The sequence below is a fragment of the Bos mutus genome, chromosome 6 (genome assembly GCF_027580195.1).
Source record: "Bos mutus isolate GX-2022 chromosome 6, NWIPB_WYAK_1.1, whole genome shotgun sequence".
Taxonomy (NCBI): domain Eukaryota; kingdom Metazoa; phylum Chordata; class Mammalia; order Artiodactyla; family Bovidae; genus Bos; species Bos mutus.
In genome coordinates this window covers 59,230,022-59,247,756 of record NC_091622.1, presented here as the reverse complement: position 1 = coordinate 59,247,756, position 17,735 = coordinate 59,230,022, and the positions used below count along the sequence as shown (strand labels likewise).

General features: G+C 43.2%; 1 protein-coding gene across 4 annotated transcripts in view; it reads right to left on the bottom strand.

The window, feature by feature from the left end:
* Positions 1 to 16,071: 16,071 nt before the first annotated feature.
* RHOH (ras homolog family member H) overlaps positions 16,072 to 17,735 on the bottom strand; it is a 48,163-nt gene continuing 46,499 nt past the window's right edge. For all 4 annotated transcript variants that reach the window (XM_005901987.2, XM_070372290.1, XM_070372292.1 and 1 more), the window contains exon 3: positions 16,072 to 17,499. In XM_005901987.2, coding sequence (XP_005902049.1) covers positions 16,705 to 17,280 — 576 coding nt within the window. In that variant the 5' untranslated portion in view covers positions 17,281 to 17,499 and the 3' untranslated portion in view covers positions 16,072 to 16,704. The remainder of the gene's footprint in view (positions 17,500 to 17,735) is intronic.

Here is a 17,735-nt window from a genome sequence, read left to right as displayed (position 1 = left end):
ATTACAGCTGAGATGTCTGCAGACCTGCATCTCCAAACTTTGCAAGGATTCATGCAGCAGCAAAGGAATGAAATATAACCATACAAAATACAGAGATCTGTAGAAATACAGCTGATGAAGGCCCATTCTTTGACATTTCAGTGAGATCCAATCAAAAAATTCAGTTTGACCCAATTGAACACATTCTAATCAAGCTTTTGCCAATGCTTTTCAGATGAAAGGGCTGTTGATAAGGTTACTATTATGTTAATAAATCCAACAGCCAGTTCTCAGTTCTCTTCCAGTTGAAACCCAGTAGCATCTGACACAGTTGAAGAATGGGTAAGTGACCAGGTAATATTGTCACTTGGCTGAGAGGTTATCAATGCCCCAGTGACAAAGTTTTAGTTAACATCAAAATGGGCCAGTATTCTTTGTAGTTGTTGAACATTTGTTTGTGCTGAAGTGGTGTGGACATGCCCCTCTGTGAAATAAGTTCAATTCTTTTTATTAGTCTTTAGGAAGTACCACATCTTTCAAGTCACATAAATCTCTCAACAGAAATCTGTTAAAGTCTAAGAGGAGGTAATATTAAAACTACCACTCTCACACCTGCCATTTGGTGAGAGTCCGCTATGCATCAGGGATTACATAGTCCAGTAGTTAAGATCACAGACTTCCTGGAACCTTCTGAACCCTCACCACCTAGGTTCAAATTCTGGCTCTGAGGCTAACCGGCTTAGGCAACAAGAGAAATATACAACATGTAAGACTACCTCGAGCAGTTGCCTAAGTTGTTCACTGCACAAAAGTACTCAGCCAACAAGTGAGTGGTAGCTACAGTTATATCCACAGTCCTTTCGCCAAGCCCTGTGTCCAGTGTGAGGTTATGTCCACCTGAAGGAGGGGGCTCTGCTTGCAGAAGTGCGGGCCTTTGTATACACAAAGGTGTCAGATGGCCCAGCAGTTTGCAGCAACCCTGAAATTGGGTTCTCAAGGCGGCAATTCTGAAACTGGGGCCTCTGTGGTCAATTAATTTCACCGTGGGATAGGTTACATTTAGAGCCTCAGTGCTGAGAATACCACCTGCCGCACAGCACTCAACAACGTTTGCTGAGTGAATTAAACAATTCAGTTAAACAATGAGAATCATCTTCATGAAAAAGCTGGAAAAGTAATGAACAATAATCACTGTAGAAACCTCAAAAAAAAGTCAAAATTATTTTATAATAATACTAAGGACTGACAGACCTATTTCTCTCATTCTCTGCAAGTGTTCAGAGTTCATCCATGTGGTTCAGATTTTACCTTGCAACTCACCTTTAAGAAATCATAACATCAATTTTTGGAGCACTTTCAAAGAAGAAACATCCACAATGATCTAAAAAGCCTATTAAAGTGCATCTCTTTGTTCATGTGAAGCTGAAGCTCTGAAGTTTCTTCATATATCGAATCCAAAACGACACATTGCAAATTGTGCCAGACTGAATGCAGAAGCAGACTGAGACCCAGTGTCATTTATGAAGCTAGACATTAAAGCAAACTGCAAAAATGCAAAACAATGGTACGCTTCTCATTAAAATTGGTGTTTAGGAAAATATTTTTGAATCAAGAATATGTCATTTATGTTAATGGTGAATGGATTTATCATTACTTTCAGTTCAGTTCAGTCGCTCAGTCGTGTCCGACTCTTTTCGACCCCATGAATCGCAGCACGCCAGGCCTCCCTGTCCATCACCAACACCCAGAGTTCACTCAGACTCACGTCCATCAAGTCAGTGATGCCATCCAGCCATCTCATCCTCTGTCGTCCCCTTCTCCTCCTGCCCCCAATCCCTCCCAGCATCAGAGTCTTTTCCAATGAGTCAACTGTTCGCATGAGGTGGCCAAAGTACTGGAGTTTCAGCTTTAGCATCATTCCTTCCAAAGAAATCCCAAAGAAATTTGAAGAAATTTCCAGAGAAATCTGAAGAAATTTCCAAAGAAATCTGAAGGGCTGATCTCCTTTAGAATGGACTGGTTGGATCTCCTTGCAGTCCAAGGGACTCTCAAGAGTCTTCTCCAACACCGAAGTTCAAAAGCATCAATTCTTCGGCACTCAGCTTTCTTCACAGTCCAACTCTCACATCCATACATGATTACTTTAAGTAAATATATAAATATTTTGTCATTTATCCATTGTAATTTTAGTTTGGTTAACAGTAATAACTACAATTTACATCAACAAAAACTCTTCAGATTTTTCAGTGATTTTTAAGAGTGTAAAGTGGTCCCGAGACAAAAAAAGAAAGTTTGAGAATTGCAGATTTAAAACAAACTAGGTTATCAGAATCATCTAGGGAACTTGGTAAAAATATAGAATCTGGGCCCCACCCATCTAGATTCTAATTCAGTAGGGCTAGAACAGAGCTCTGAGAATTTGTATTTTATAAGAACTCTCCTAGTAATTCTGATTATCAGTCACTGGTAAAAACAACAAACATATTGAAGGTTTGAGAAAATACAGCCCCAGTGGAGGCGTGCACTACAATTGTCAGAGAAGGCTTCAGTTATCCAACAAACGTTTACCAAGCACATCCTAACTTCCAGGCAATATTGAGATCGCTGGCCAGACACAAACCACGTCCTGAAGAAACTCACTGACCAATGGGAGAGGTGAAGAGGGAAGGCAAGAGTTCCTGTACACAGTCATGGGGTCTGTGATGGAGGAAATGGGGTGCTGTGGGAACGCAGAAGCAGGGCACGCCACATCAGAGGGCTGGCCTTAAATGATGGGAAGGTTCTGACAAGCTGAGGGGAAAGTGGTAACAAGGACTTAAGATAAAAACCCAGAGGCTGATGGTCATGATATTCATGCGGCAGGCAGTACATTGGCCAATCCAGCTGAATTGGAGGACTAGTTAGAGAACAGAGCAAGATAAGGTCAGGGAGGTTGGGTGGGCCAGACAACGGAGGAGTTTGACACCAATGAGCTGCTTGGAGTTATAATGAAATATACAGAGATATAATGAAAGATACAGTTTAGGATTGTAACTCTGGTGACACATGGAGGATGAGGGGATGAAGAACGGGATGGCCTACTAGTTGGCAATTAGAATAATGTGGTTCTGGGGGCCATCCAAGCCAGGTAAGACATTCAGCAGCAGTGTTCACGCTCAAGGTCTAAAAGAAATTAGATAATCTCCTGAAAATCAGACAGTGTGATAAAATAAATTTAATAAACCCTCCCTGAACTTTCTACATCCTTTTCATTTGGATTCTGTGAATCATTTGATAGCAGCAGCTCTTGAAATTTTAGGATCATAGACTCCTTTGAGAATCTGATGAAAGCTTTAGACACTCTCTCCACGGTGGGGGAGGTGGGGAATGAATTTAAGCAAAAAGTTATGTGTGACTAGACAGGATTTTCTCCAATCTCATGTTCCTTTACCCTCTTATCTTTTTCTTCTTCTCCTTTCTGAAAGAGGTGCTGTTTGGTAAGAAGGGAAAAAAAAATTCTTTCAGCAGAATAAGGCACCAGAGTTTTCCCGTAAGAGGTAGTATTAGTAGCAGAAATGTTGGGGGTAGAAAGTTCACTTTGGAGTCCAGGAAGCCTCTTCCTGGGGAGCCAAAAGAAGCAATATAAAGGGAAAACAGAGACGGAGCCCAGGTTTGGTGAAAGAGGAAGGGGAGAACTCAGTTATACAGGGTTTGACTGATGCCTCATGGAGGAAGTAAAGACTGTACAGGATGAGTAGAGGGACTGCCTAGAAGTAAGGCTTTCTTTCGGGAAATGCGCTGTATCTTTACACCCAGCAAACATGGTAGCCGTAACCCAGGGCAGGTTTTACACCTTAAGTCAGTTTCTTGTAAGCCTCATCTTTCACAGCATTTGGGAACCGTTGTCCCCCAGTCAGAGCTGCTGGTCACAGTTGAGTAGGCTGTTCACCAAACAAAACTCTAGGCAGAGGGGACAATGGAGACTGAAGGCCCACACGTGCTGAGTTTGCCAAGCTCGGTGGGGCCGTGAGCACCCAGAGCAGGCGCCATTTTCTAATTCTCACACAGGTGCTCTGCAGGCTGGTTTCGCTGTACCGCCTGCATAACATTCTTTCTCTTCTGCTGCTTCCTCCTCTTCTATGGGGAGAGCGGACTATGGCAGAGAACGGTCTGGGAACACTGGCCAGACTCCTATCTCCCCTCCTCCCATTCCCTGACTCCACCCTTCCATCTCACCCTCATGCCTTTTCCAGAGCCTCTTACACACAGACTCTACTCTCTCAGAAAAAAAATAAATGAGGTTGAAGGAGAAAAATTATTCACTACATGACAAGTGTGCTTCTTCTACCAAGAGCACGAAGAACAAAACAGACCTCCCTCCTCCCCTCAACCCAAACCTCGAGGAGCGAAGAGAAAAGCTGTGAAAAAGGACAGCCCATAAACGGTGCCTGAGTAACAGCCACAGAATTGAAACCACAGGAGACCGCTGCCTTCTCCCACAGCTGTGGGGTGAGTCGGCTTGGCTGGCTTCCAGCTCACACACCTGCTGTAAGTCTTTCAGCCAGAATTGGCCCCAAGCGGATTCGAGCTTAATGCCCTCCCCTTGACCTTAGGGGGAGATTTCAAGGTGTGGGAAATAGAGTGTTACCCCGTCAGTCAGCAAGCCTGGCTGACTTTCCCCACTTCGGGCTGTCCCCTCCTTCCCTGAGGGACTGGGCTTTTGCTGCCCTGGGTAGTTCCTTTGCTGAGGCCCCTGGTGGAGTTTGTGCCTCCAGTCTCGTTCCCACCAGAGCAAGCTAAAACCCAGAGCTTGACTTGGAGCAGAGGAGCAACTTGGCAGCCCAGGCCTTTTGACTTCAAGGAGACCCGGAGTCCACAGTCATCACCTTAACTCATCACTGACCAGGGGGATTTTTGCAGAAACTTATGCCTGTGGCCAGCAATTTGTTATGTAAGTGAATATTGAAACGTCTCCAGTTATCCAGTTAATAATGTTTGGGTAACAAAAGACATATCGATACATATTAATACGTCTCTGGTCAATAATGTGATAACAATGGTGAACACTTATGGTGTACATGTTACTTACCAAACACTTTCCATCCAATGCCTCACCTAATTCCCACAACCTGAGGTATTATGCTCTCCATTTCATAGATGAAATGAAACTCAGAAATATTACAAAGCTTGCTCAAGGTCACAGGTTCTGGCCAACTCCACCAACCCATCAAAACTGTCTCCTCCTTCCTTAGATACGATCATGTGGCAGACTGCTGTGGGCTTTCTTCAAGGGAAGAAGTCTCTAGGAGTCCGTTTGGAAGATTCACGCTTGATAGGAATGGCCAGATAATCAGACTAGAAAAGGGAAGAAAAGAATGTATGGCTAAATGTCAACTACACAGTTGTCTAACGGTCAACAGGGGATGGGGGAAGGAAGTGCGAGGGTGACTGGTTTCCCAGAACAAGTCTCAATCCCATTACAGTCTATCAGAAAGTTGTGTAGGTGTTTTATCAGGGGCATTGATTTTCTCCCCAGTAAGAGGTTTTGAATGACATCACACACAGAAAGAATCTGTCCCAGACCAGGTCTAAGACAATTTTTATTTCCAATGATATTATGATGAACATCACGTTATCTTTATGTATTCCAGGACTATCGAAATTTAATTATGTAAAAATAACATATAATCATGGTGTTACAGTAAACCTGAGAAAGTCAGGATCAACCTGTATGCCCGGCCTGTAACAGGTGCTTAGTAAATGTTTATTGAGAGAATGAATGGGCAAATGAATGAACTTTTCCAAACAGAGAAGGGACAAGTGAACTAGATCAAAGTTACTCAAACTGTGATCCAAAGACCAAGCAGGGCAGGTCTGCAAACTGTTACTGGACCACAGCAAGATGAGCAGAGAAATCAAGAGTATGTATTTAGAAAGTTTTTTAGCAATTCGATAATGTCTATTGAATCTACAAATAAAAACAGGACTTGCATTTTGTCTTTTTTTTACTTCATTTTTTCCTATTAAATCTTTGTCTTTTCTTCTTATTCCACAAATTCATTGCACTTTTAAGCAGTATTGGTCTGCAACAACGGGAAATAAAGAAAAAGAAAAGGCCTTTTACCATCGTGATTTAATCAGATCACAGACCCACTGGAAAGGCCAGATGATTTTCTTACATGACAAATTCCATTCTGAAAACCTGAAAGAGATGAGACTCTGAGTCTGTCCTACACAAACCTCCAGCCAGTCAGCTCTAACAGCAGACTTACCAAAGACTGTCATTCTTTGGAGGGGAGGGAAATAGAGGTGTCCACTCAAGGGTCCTCATCAAACAGCTTCTCAAAGCTCAGAGGTTCAGCGGCTCTCGTGCTCTCCTCCCTACCTCACCCCCAAGCTTCAGAATGAACCAGGGAGAATCAGAGACGTTAGCATCAAAGCGGAGCAAAATCCGAAGCTCTGTGTTGTGGCAGGATGGGGGTTTTCTTCCCCCCTCACTCTCTTTCCTTCCTCCTCAAGATCCCCTCCCAGCCCTTCCTGGGAGGAAGTCTGGTAAAATGGAAGAAAGTGACTGTGAGAGGCTAACATCAAATACTTCTGACAGGTGTCAATAGTAACCAAGGAAAGTTGTGTTTGTTTCATAACTGTTTCACTCGGAAGGGCTTAAGCCTCCCCTGGAGACCTTCTACATGGAGCCCAAGCCTGCAGGAAGGGCAGAGAAAGTAGAAAAAGATGGGATGACAGGGAAGGGAAAGATGGTCGAGAAGACCAGAGAAAAAAGAGCTGGATGGATGGTCGTTAAACTCTGTGATGAACTTACAGGTAGCTTGATAGGAAAGCAAGAACTCTCTGGACTTCATATCTGTCATACTAAGACTTTTCTTTCTAGGATTGGAGTTCCTACAGCACCCCCTCCCCAGTTATGTAACAGGAGCTAGAGTGTGAAACCGAACATGTGGAACCATTCTTGGAAGTGTAGTGTCAGGAGCATAAGCTTGCCCCACATAGCCTGGACTGAATCTTGACTCTTATGCAGGCTAGGTGTCTGACCTTGGGTAAGTTTCCTCATTTGTAAAATGGGGATAATAATATTAACTTCATCTTGGGTGCTTACAAGAAAATTAATTAACATACATAAAGCACATAGTGCCAGATAAATCTGTGGTTTTTACTACAGCTTTAAGCAAGGCCACACACACACACACACACACACACACACACACACACACACACACGCTTCCCAAAGTTCAATAGATGCCCAGAGATGCAATTAACAAATATGTGGTTTCAGGTTCCTGGGAAAAATCTGAAGTAGTTACCATGCTGCTTTACATACAACAGCATAGGAGTATGTATATTCATTAATATGCTGGCATTGAAAGCTGTTCCCAATATAGAAATATTTAAAAGGTAGATTGGAAATCAGATTGTACCTTATGATCCCATTTTTGCAAAGATACACACATATATAAGAAAAATTCTGGAGGGGTAAATACAAAAAAAATCGTTTAACAGTGATTATCAGTGTTATCAATAATAATTAAAACAGTAATTTTAATTATTGTCTTTTGTTTTGCTTTTTTCTAATTTTTTTAAATAACAGGCATGCAATACTTGTATAATCTGGGAAGATAGGCATAGAAATACATATCTTGGCTTCCCTGGTGGCTCAGTGGTAAAGAATCTGCCTGCCAATACAGGAGACACGGATTACATCCCCAATCCAGGAAGATGCCACATGCCGAGGAAGAGCAAAGTCCATGTGCCACAACTATTGAGCCTGTGCTCTAGAATCCAGGAGCTGAAACTACTGAGCCCACGTGCCACAAATACTGAAGCCCACTCGCCCGAGAGTCCGTGCTCCACAACGAGAGAAGCCACCGCAGTGAGAAGTTGGTGCACCACACTAGAGAGGAACCCCCACTCGCCACAGCTAGAGAAAAGCCCGCGCAGCAACGAAGACCCAGTGCAGTCAAAAATAAATAAAACTTGTATTAAAAAAAAAAAGAAATACATATCTATGTCAAGAATCTCTTTCCTTTATGACTCTTTTAACCTGTCCTGACCAGGCTGGTTTGCTGATTTCCCTTCTGAGCATTTGGGTGGAGGAAGGGAGAGTGTGTCTCTGGTTTCCCCTGAACCCATGAAAGCCCAGCTCTGAGTTGTTCAGGGCTCATAGTTCTGGTTGTTGAGCTTGTTAATAGCATGCAAGGCAGCGCTGCTGACTGGCTGCTGTGTCTTACACCTTCCTGCTCCTCTACTGTTTCTGGTTTCACGTGTTGGCCTTTCCCTCTGACATTTTCTTTTTTTTTTTTAATCACCTGCCAATGTCCCTGACATTTTAAGCAAAGAGTAAACCTTTAAAATTCCATCATTGAAACCTGAAACAAATAGACACAGAGCCCAAATCTCAAAGGCAGAGCTTGGGAGGTCTGAGGCCTGAGGGAAGATGGAAGAGCTCCTCAGGGCCAAGACCTGGCCTCTAAGTCTCAGCTTTGCCTGCAGCTCTGTGTCTTGGGCAACTACGAGAGTCAGTTTCTTCATCTGCAAAGTGATAAGCTTGGGCCAAATCCTCCCTGAGATTTCTTCCAACTCCAAAAATGTGAGTCTAGTAATAGCACATTAATAATAATATAATAATTATAATATAATATATAAACAGTGATACTATACAGTAAAATAATTAAAATAGTAAGACAAAAATAATAGAGAACACAAGAAAATGTTCCAACCATGTTGCTTTAGATATTAGACCCTCAACAGAAGCATATACACTAACAGAAGGAGAGAATAAAAAAAGTTAGTGTGAGTTTGCATGCAGTGTACAGAGAATTAGTGCAAATATGGTGTGGACCTGGACAGATAATTTCCTTCTTTCAGACTTTTCAATTTGTTGCTCAGAGGCAAACACATAGAAGTGGGTTCAATTTTTTTAATGTGTTCTAATAATAAAGATGATACTATTAGCGAGCTGGGCTTAGAAGGGACCTCACTTCTGGACAGTAACTGTGCACAGCCTAGACACATCACATCACCTTCCTGGCTCTCATTTCTCTCTCACTTCTTCACAGGGTCATCTTGAGCCTCAGATGAAATCCTGACAGAGTGGAAAAAACAGGAGTTCAGAACCAAGAGATCTAAGCACAATCCTGATTTTGCCAAACATTAGCTAGATGTACATAGATGGGGTCATTTAACCTTCCCCTATAGTCAAAAACCACCACCACCACCATAGTCAAAGCTATGGTTTTTCTAGTATCATGTATGGATGACCGAGTTGGACCATAAAGACAGCTGAGTCCTGAAGAACTGATGCTTTTGAACTGTGATGCTGGAGAAGACTCCTGAAAGTCCCTTGGATTGCGAGGAGATCAAATCAGTCAGTCCTAAAGAAAATCAATCCTGAATATTTACTGGAAGGACTGACACTGAAGCTGAAGTTCCAATACTTTGGCCACCTGATGCGAAGAGTTGACTCATTGGAAAAGACTCTGATGCTGGGAAAGATTGAGGGCAAGAGAAGGGGGCAGCAGAGGATGAGATGGTTAGCTGGCATTACCGACTCAATGGGCATGAATTTGAGCAAACTCCAGGAGATAGTGGATGACAGAGGAGCCTGGTGTGCTGCAATCCATGAGGTTGCAGAGTCAGACACGACTTAGCAACTGAACAACAGCAGCAACCTTCCTGAGTCTTAGCTTCCTGGCCTGTAAAATGGGCCAAATAATAACACACAGCATTATTGTGAGGTCCTGGGAGAAAATGTACACAAAGTTAGAGATTGCTAAGCAAACACTGGCGATTAGTACCATAAGACATGGAAAGGCACTTTGGACACATTTAAAGTGCTCCATGAATGAATGTGTGGGATGGTGATCATGGAGACTGATTCACTCAGGAAATAGAGGTCAGGGTCTACTATTAGCATGGCCCCATTTCAGATGCTGGAGCAACCAGAGATGGGTGACAGGGGTACCTGGCTGCAGAGAGAAATGATGACGAGGAAGAGAAAATGGGGAGGGAGAGATATATTTGAGAAGTACATACGTGCAGTGATTTATTGAAGACTTTCTGAAACCTTAAAAAAAAATAGCTTCAATCAAAATCCTCAGTAAGTCTTTAGTTCCCTGAAATGACGGCTTTACCATCCAACAACTGCCCTTCGGTTAATTCCAGTGACTCACTCGTAAATTACACCCCTGCCTGTTTCCCTCTGCATGAAAGTTCCACAGACAGAAGACAGATTGGGCATCTTGCTATGCTTTATTTAAACAACACGGCCATAAAGGGCAAAGTACTTCAACTGGATCAGTAGATGGGCTCTAGTGTGCTATAACCTTGCTCTTTCTCAAGCCTGTGCCACCATACATGCACCAACTCTTGAAATAGGTCCACAGAGTACAGCAGGCAAGCTCTTGGCACTCCTTTGTGGCCTATCTCTTCTATGAGTTCTAAGTCATTTCCTTCCTTGTTTTCAGAATCCGTTGGAAACCACTTGCCTGTGTAAGCTCCCAGCATCAACCTGCTTCTGTAAACCATGTCACTTTTCTGAGCCAGTCTGCTAATTCATTTTTTGGAACTGATTCCAACGGGGTTGGAACTGCCAGATGGGCTGGAATCCCCAGTTAAGTCTCACTTCTGGAGGGAACGGTGTTGAACACTGATTACTGTGAAAAGCATGAGTGTCCCTTTTTTGAGGCCAGCAAAGTTAAGTTTGCTCTCTTTTTCAGAGGGGTGGTTCATTTTTAAACAATGCAGTCTGTCTACGTCAGCCAGACTTCTCCTCACTTCAGAGAATAAACTACCAAATGTCCTCTCTCTGTCTTCCTAATTTGTTTCTTTATAGCATTGGTCATACATCCACATTTATCAGATTTGTTTACGTAGTTATTATCTGCACATACGTAGCTATCCCTACCTAACTAGATCCTAAACTCCACAGAAGCAGTAGCTTTGGCTATTTTCAGTCTTGGTGCTAAGAAGGTCATGGTCCAATGGGGCATGGAAACATAAACACATAATTATGAAATAACATTATAAATCCAGTGATGGAGAAATGCTCAGATCTATATCTCTTTTAGTGATGGAGTTCTCTACTTTCTTTGACTCACCCCTTTTAAAGAACATCAAGGTTTAGTTGCTCGGTCATGTCCAATTATTTGTGACCCCACGGATTGTAGCCTGCCAGGCTCTTCTATCCATGGACTTCTCCAAGCAAGAATACTGGAGTGGGTAGCCATTCTCTTCTCCAGGGGATCTTCCCGACCCAGGAATCAAACTCAGGTCTCCTGCATTGCAGGCAGATTCTTAACTGTCTGAGCCATCAGGGAAGCATAAGGAGCCTAGTAAATGATGAATAAATGAATAAGGGATTGAAGGCTCTGTTGATACCTTCAGTAAGGCACTGAAAGTCATCTGTTTTGTGCTAAGAAAGAGTACTATAAATTACAAAGTACAGGAAACCTGGATTGAAAAGTGAGCTTATGAAAAGTGAACAAGTGAAACAAAACCCCTGTACTCATGAAGCTGAGAGGAAGAGAATCCAAAGGGTGGTAGCGAGAATGAGGTGGACCTTGTCTGCCACAAGCTCATAGAGCTTTGGTAAGGTCATTTAACAGTCCAGGATTATAATGTCTTTGTCCACTGAAGAGCAGATCCAGCTCTGAGATACACAATACGCCAACTGAATGATACAGCTGCCATTTGTTGGAAACTTACTATGTGCCAGTCATACTGCAGCCTTTACCTGTATTCATTCTTTTCTTTAATCCTTGCCACCTTCTGATACTCTTTTTTCCATTTTACAGATGAGGAAATTGATGCACAGAGAGGGGAGTTAACTTGCACAAGGCTGCAAGGCTAGTGAGTGGCAGAGCTGGAACTCAAATTCTGGTAATTTGACTGTACAACCTGAACTTTAAAAAAAAAAAAAATAATAATCTGTTTAAATTACGAAATACATCAGGCACACAAGAGTGCATAAAACACATAAGAAGAGTTTTGAGTGCTCACTGACTGCCAGCACATACAGATGACCTTGAATATTTGGTGAGTATACCAGCCAAAATCCCATAGGAAACCAAATTTATTCCAGATGGTTCAGATGAAGAGATGTGAATGAAAGCACTACTGGGAGAGGTCTGGATTAAGGCAACATCCCAAGACTAGCACCAGCAGGACCTCCTATACGACTGAGACAGAGAGAGGAAATACAGTCCAGAGGCCCTGTGGAGACATGGCGAAGCTGCTCAGCAGCGGGGAGGGACTCTATGGACAAGCATCACCCAGGCAGGAAAAAAAAGGAAAAAACACCCAACTATTCTCTTATTCTACCCTCTGACTTCCAGACAGAGTCTCCCAGCAGCTGCATCCAAACGAAAGCCAGCCAGGAAGAGACCCTGGGTGATGCAGTCCAAGGGTTAGCCTCTCAGCCACAGGGGAGGGCAGTCAAGGGTGAAAAATGGAGACGGGGGAGTAGGGACAACCAGCAGAGACCACCACGAGCATGTGATAGGAACAATCTGAGACTTTCTCATAGGAAAAGTGACAAAAGGAAGCTCACGAAGGAAGACTGCCAAGCCCTAACCATCCGCATGTAACAAGAGTCATTTTCACCATCTTAGCTAAGGTAGCAAGTGTAATGAGCATTAAATATAATTCACTGTATAATTTTTAACTGGTGGAGTTTAATTACACCAAAATTACACTTTGAAAAGTAAAGATGCAAGGAAAATATCTCTATGTATTAGTCTGAGCCTCGGTTTCTCATCAAAAGAAAGAGAATAATATCTACCTTATGAGTAGTTCTGAGGATTTAATTAGATGGTGTATGTAAAGTTTGGCCTAGCACAAACTTGGAACCAGTAGGAATCAAATATAGTTTGTTGCTATTATCATTATGTGCCATTTTACTCATCTTATTCTATTTAGCCCTGCTACAAACAGCACCTGCTTCTGTGTAATTTCCCATTATGTGGCCCAGTATCAACAAGTCCTAGAATATTCTGATCAGACCTAGATTCTTCAGCCCATGTATCTGCACAGAGATCCACCCAAACCATGAAAACAGCCATGAACCATAGTTCACAGACAGAAAACATTTCCACAGTCACTACTGTATGAATTCTTAGAGAAATCCAGGAATTAGTATCTGTTTTAATTTAGAGAAACTGAGGCTGAAAGACACATGACCCAGACTTTGTGACTCCAAAATCTGTCACAACCATCTGCCTCTTAACTTCCATGTTATGGTGGTCTATCTACCACTAAGGATTAAGTTCTATGTCAGGACATGGACACCTTTGTAAATGATGGTGCTCCATGCCTTAGATGGGTCCCTTTCTCATTGCCAGGAAGAAAAATAAAAAGGCAAGACAAAGATCAGACTTGGAATATTTTATTAAAAGTCAGCTTTAAAATACAGGCCACTTGACTGGTAGAGCTGGGGCCTACAAGGTTATATGAGATCACATGTGGCAAAGACATTCAGTCAGGCTGCTCTCGACACGGCGGTTTTGAGCACAGCTTTGAAGTTCAGCAAACACACTTGAGACTCCTGGTGCTGCTACTCACCTGCTGTGGGGCCTTGGACTCATCAGTCAGTGTGCTGGGCCTCGGTTTCCCCACATAAGATGGTACTCACACCACGTGGTGAGACAACACTTGAGTGTTTAGCACAGGACCTAGCATTTCCAAAGCCCTCAACAAATTATAACTGTTGGAATGCTTTCTACTCTCTTGTCACTCAGCCTAATTTCATTGCACTAGCTTCTACCAGCCCATTTTGTCAGTATAAAGGAAGAGAAAATAGGATGAGTTATTCAACCACTCAAACCAACTCTTTTCAATGTAAACAAGAACATATTTAATGTTGCTACGTGGGATGGTTAAGAATCAACAATTTTAAGAATTAATTTAAGAAAAAAATAAAAGTCCTGCAAGTTTTGAAGTGTAAGAAACACATACTGGAGTCCAGGCAGGAGAAACAGATATACAGTCACACAGAACATTCACGCAGAATACACTGCATGAATTCTAACAAAATGACCTATTTCCACTCCTTTCCCTCCCCAACCTTCACCCCCACAGGGTGGGGTTCCTTCCCATAACCACTTTCAACACAAGAGCCCAATTCTTGTCCTTCTCTCCAGTTCAACACGACTGTGTTCAGCTGCAATTCTTTCCCTGAGCTGGGCGCTGGGAACCCTAAGGAGGTGGCTCTGACTTCAAGCACTATCATCTAGCAGGGGAGACAGACACCAGTTGGCCTCAGTTTCTGCCAGGTCCCATCACTGGCGAGGGTTTCCACATAGATTCCTATTCTCAGATAAGAGGGTTCCCAGAGGAAGTCCTTGAGTTTGGCCCCAGCCAACAGGCAGGGGACTCATCCATGTGCCCAGGCGAAGGCAAAGTCATTGGACTGTGTCTTTCTGGACTTCCCTTCCTCCACTGCTTCCACTGTGGAATCATTTCCTCTTCCCTCACTTAGAGTCAGTTGCCCTTCCTGTTTTCAGATCCCTACCTCCACCACCCGTCATCCCACAAATCTCCCTTCCATAAGAAAGAAAGAAAAGCTTGAAAACAGCCAATTTTGTCATTAGAAATTTATTCCTGCTATCACAGTAAATGGGGCTTCCCTGGTGGCTCAGAAGACAAAGAATCTGCTTGCAGTGTGGGAAACACAGCTTGGATCCCTGGGTTGGAAGATCCATGGAGAAGGGAACGGTACCCCACTCTAGTATTCTTGCTTGGAGAATTCCATGGACAGAGGAGCCTGGCAGACTACAGTCCATGGGGTTGGAGAGAGTCGGACATGACTGAGCAATACCTCCCACCCTAAAGACTGGCCCTGAAGGAAAACCTGCATGAGTTAAGACCATTTGCGATTGTTGGAGAAGAGGAGGGATGTCAACAAGCATATCAGGAGGAGATGTGCTCCCATCACTGCCCCTGCCTGGCCAGCTTTGAAGGCCTCCACTCCCTGGATGCCCAACATAGAAAGTTGGATAGAGTAGCTCTCATGTCACGGGAAACAGGTAACACAGAGGCGACGACAAGCCATGGGACTGGAGAGCGAGAGCTGGCGCTGCCGGGTACAGGCAGATGTGTCTGCCCCAGGGAACTGAGGGAATCTCGGACTCAAAGACTCAGACCCCGGGTCTGAGTCTCCTTACTGGAGGTGGATGAGAGAAGAGGAACAAGAGAGAAGGCAGTGTAAAGATGAGCACACTTTTGATTTTGACACTGACTAGTGCCATAAAGAATTGACCACATAAGGAAACTAGAAAATTGGTTTGGTCAGGTCAGTGTAAGTCTAATCACAGCCATTTATGCCAGCTGCCTTACCACTGGTGTGTGCTGCACCATAACAATGATGGACTTTAATAAACATGGTTCAGAGGAGTTCTAGGTTTTATTTGAATAAGTAAGTAAATGCAATATGAGGGTTCCAGGCTTTACAATTTCTTAAGTTACATAGTGCTCTGTTTTCAGCTTAATAGATGGTTAATACTGTTGCTTTTAAGCTATGAGATAGAATGGTGGGGGGATGTTCCTATTGATTCAGTATTTCCCCTGATAACTTTGTATTACAATTGCTATACAGTTTTCCTGTTACCTGTCCTTGGAATTTGTGCTTTTTTTTTTCCACTCAGATGTTTCATACTCAAGAAATAGTAAAAGCTATAAACTCCCTTTTTCCCTTTAAACACATATCATTCATGTAGACACTGCCCCAATTATTCTGATTAGACCCTAAAATTAATGAATTATGTTGCCATGCTAGCTCAGTTTAGAGCTCAAACAACAAATTTATTATGGATAACTTTGAGCCTGCTCTTTCATAAGACCTACAATAAGTTAGGAAGCAGGCAAAGTGCAGCAGATTCTGAAATGAAAGTAAGACTTCCTCACATCTGTTCCAAGTTCTGCTGCTATCACTTACGGCAGTCTGATTCTCTACCTGATAAGTTTTCCTTCAATCTGTTTCAGTGAATGACAGAATACTTAGTGCATAATTGAAATTCTTTGGGTGAAAGGCAATACCATAAGAAATAGTTTTTTTCAATAATTACAGACATAAAATGATAGTCATTTAAAAATCATTAGGCAGTATTATAGTAACCTTATGTCATTTAACTTTATTTTATATATATAACCTTGAATAACAAATGAGTGGAAAATTAATTGCAAGGATCAGTTTACAGTGATTTTAAAATTGGTTACCTAATAAAATCTAACAGGCAAGTGTGATTTCAACAAAATTAGTACTTCAGGTGAAAATGCTAACATTATGAACATATGTCAGAGCCCTGTAAGGTCATTTCACTCACACATCAGTTTGTGAGTACGGAGGAAAAGACTTTCCAAGTGTGAAAACTAATTATATACAAATGCTGTTCATTTGTTATTATTTAAATAAACTGTGTCTTTAAATATGGTATTCTTTGGAAAACTCACTTCATTGTCCAAAATTGTGGAGACCACTTTGGTTTTTGAATCAAAGATGAAATAGTCATTACAGTGTCCCAAATAATCTTCTAATTGTACTGGACAAAGAGTTCATTCGTAGAGTACATATTATAAAAAATATCCAGTGGCCAAGTCCCATCAACAACTGTATCCTATCGTAAAAGCCAGTCAGGCCATGCCCAGAAAGAGCAACAGTCCTTTGCTGGCTTGCCTGCTCTCTCTGTCCCAGCTGGTCTTTGTGGTGAGTAAGTCAATGTGGGATGAAGTCTCTGGAGTTTAGAGGATCTTGCACTCGTTGATAGAGAAGAACCTCCTTCTGTTTCGTCTCCTGGCTTGGTTGACAGCAGTTCGGACGGCACATTCAAATACCTGCTGGACGCCCCGGTTGCTGAGGGCCGAGCACTCCAGGTAGCCTTTGGCTCTCACATCCTGGGCCAGTCTCTTTCCTTCGATGGCATTGACGCAGGAGGCCCGATGGGGCCCCACCTCCCGCTGGTCCGTCTGGGTGGCCACCACCAGCACCGGGGTGCAGGGCAGGTTGCTCCTGACTTCACCGATCCACTTGTTCTTCAGGTTCAGGAAGGAGTTGTGGTTGGCCACGGAGTAGCACATCAGCACCACGTCTGCCTGCTGGTAGGACAGAGGGCGGATGCTCCTGAAGGCATCGTTGCCGGCCGTGTCCCAGAGGCCCAGGCTGATTTGGATCCCGTCCATGAAGACGTCTACACCTGTATTTTCATATACTGTAGGCTTATAAGCCTCAGGGAAGGTTTCCGAGGTGAAACGTACCAGCAGAGACGTTTTCCCCACAGCAGAGTCTCCCACCAACACACACTTGATGGAACTCAGCATCTTCGCGGCCCAGACTCCTAGTTACAAGTTCAGAATCCTGAGGAAGACAGCCCTCAGTGGGCTACTGAGACAGACGCCATTCGACACGAGGGGGAAGGACAACCAGACAGCTTTGTGTTCTCAGGACCTCTGACAGCCGCTTGCAGGATGTTACTTTTTCTGGGCCATCCAAGGGAGACACACAGTCTACTTTGAAAGTATCCAAAGGCTGGTGTTCAACTGGAACAAGGAAGAGAAGTGGAGAAATTGAGTCTTTTCCCCCTTTTTTGATGACAGGGATCTTCCTCATTGGCAAACAGATTAATGAGGGGTCCCATCTCTGTGGAGCCGCCCGACCCCGCTTGTCTAAGCCACTCTTACCCCAGCAGCGAAAGCTTGAATCTGTTATACCCCAGCATTGGAACCCACAACTCCACCCAGTCAAAAAGCAGAAGCTGATTTGATCTCTAAAATCA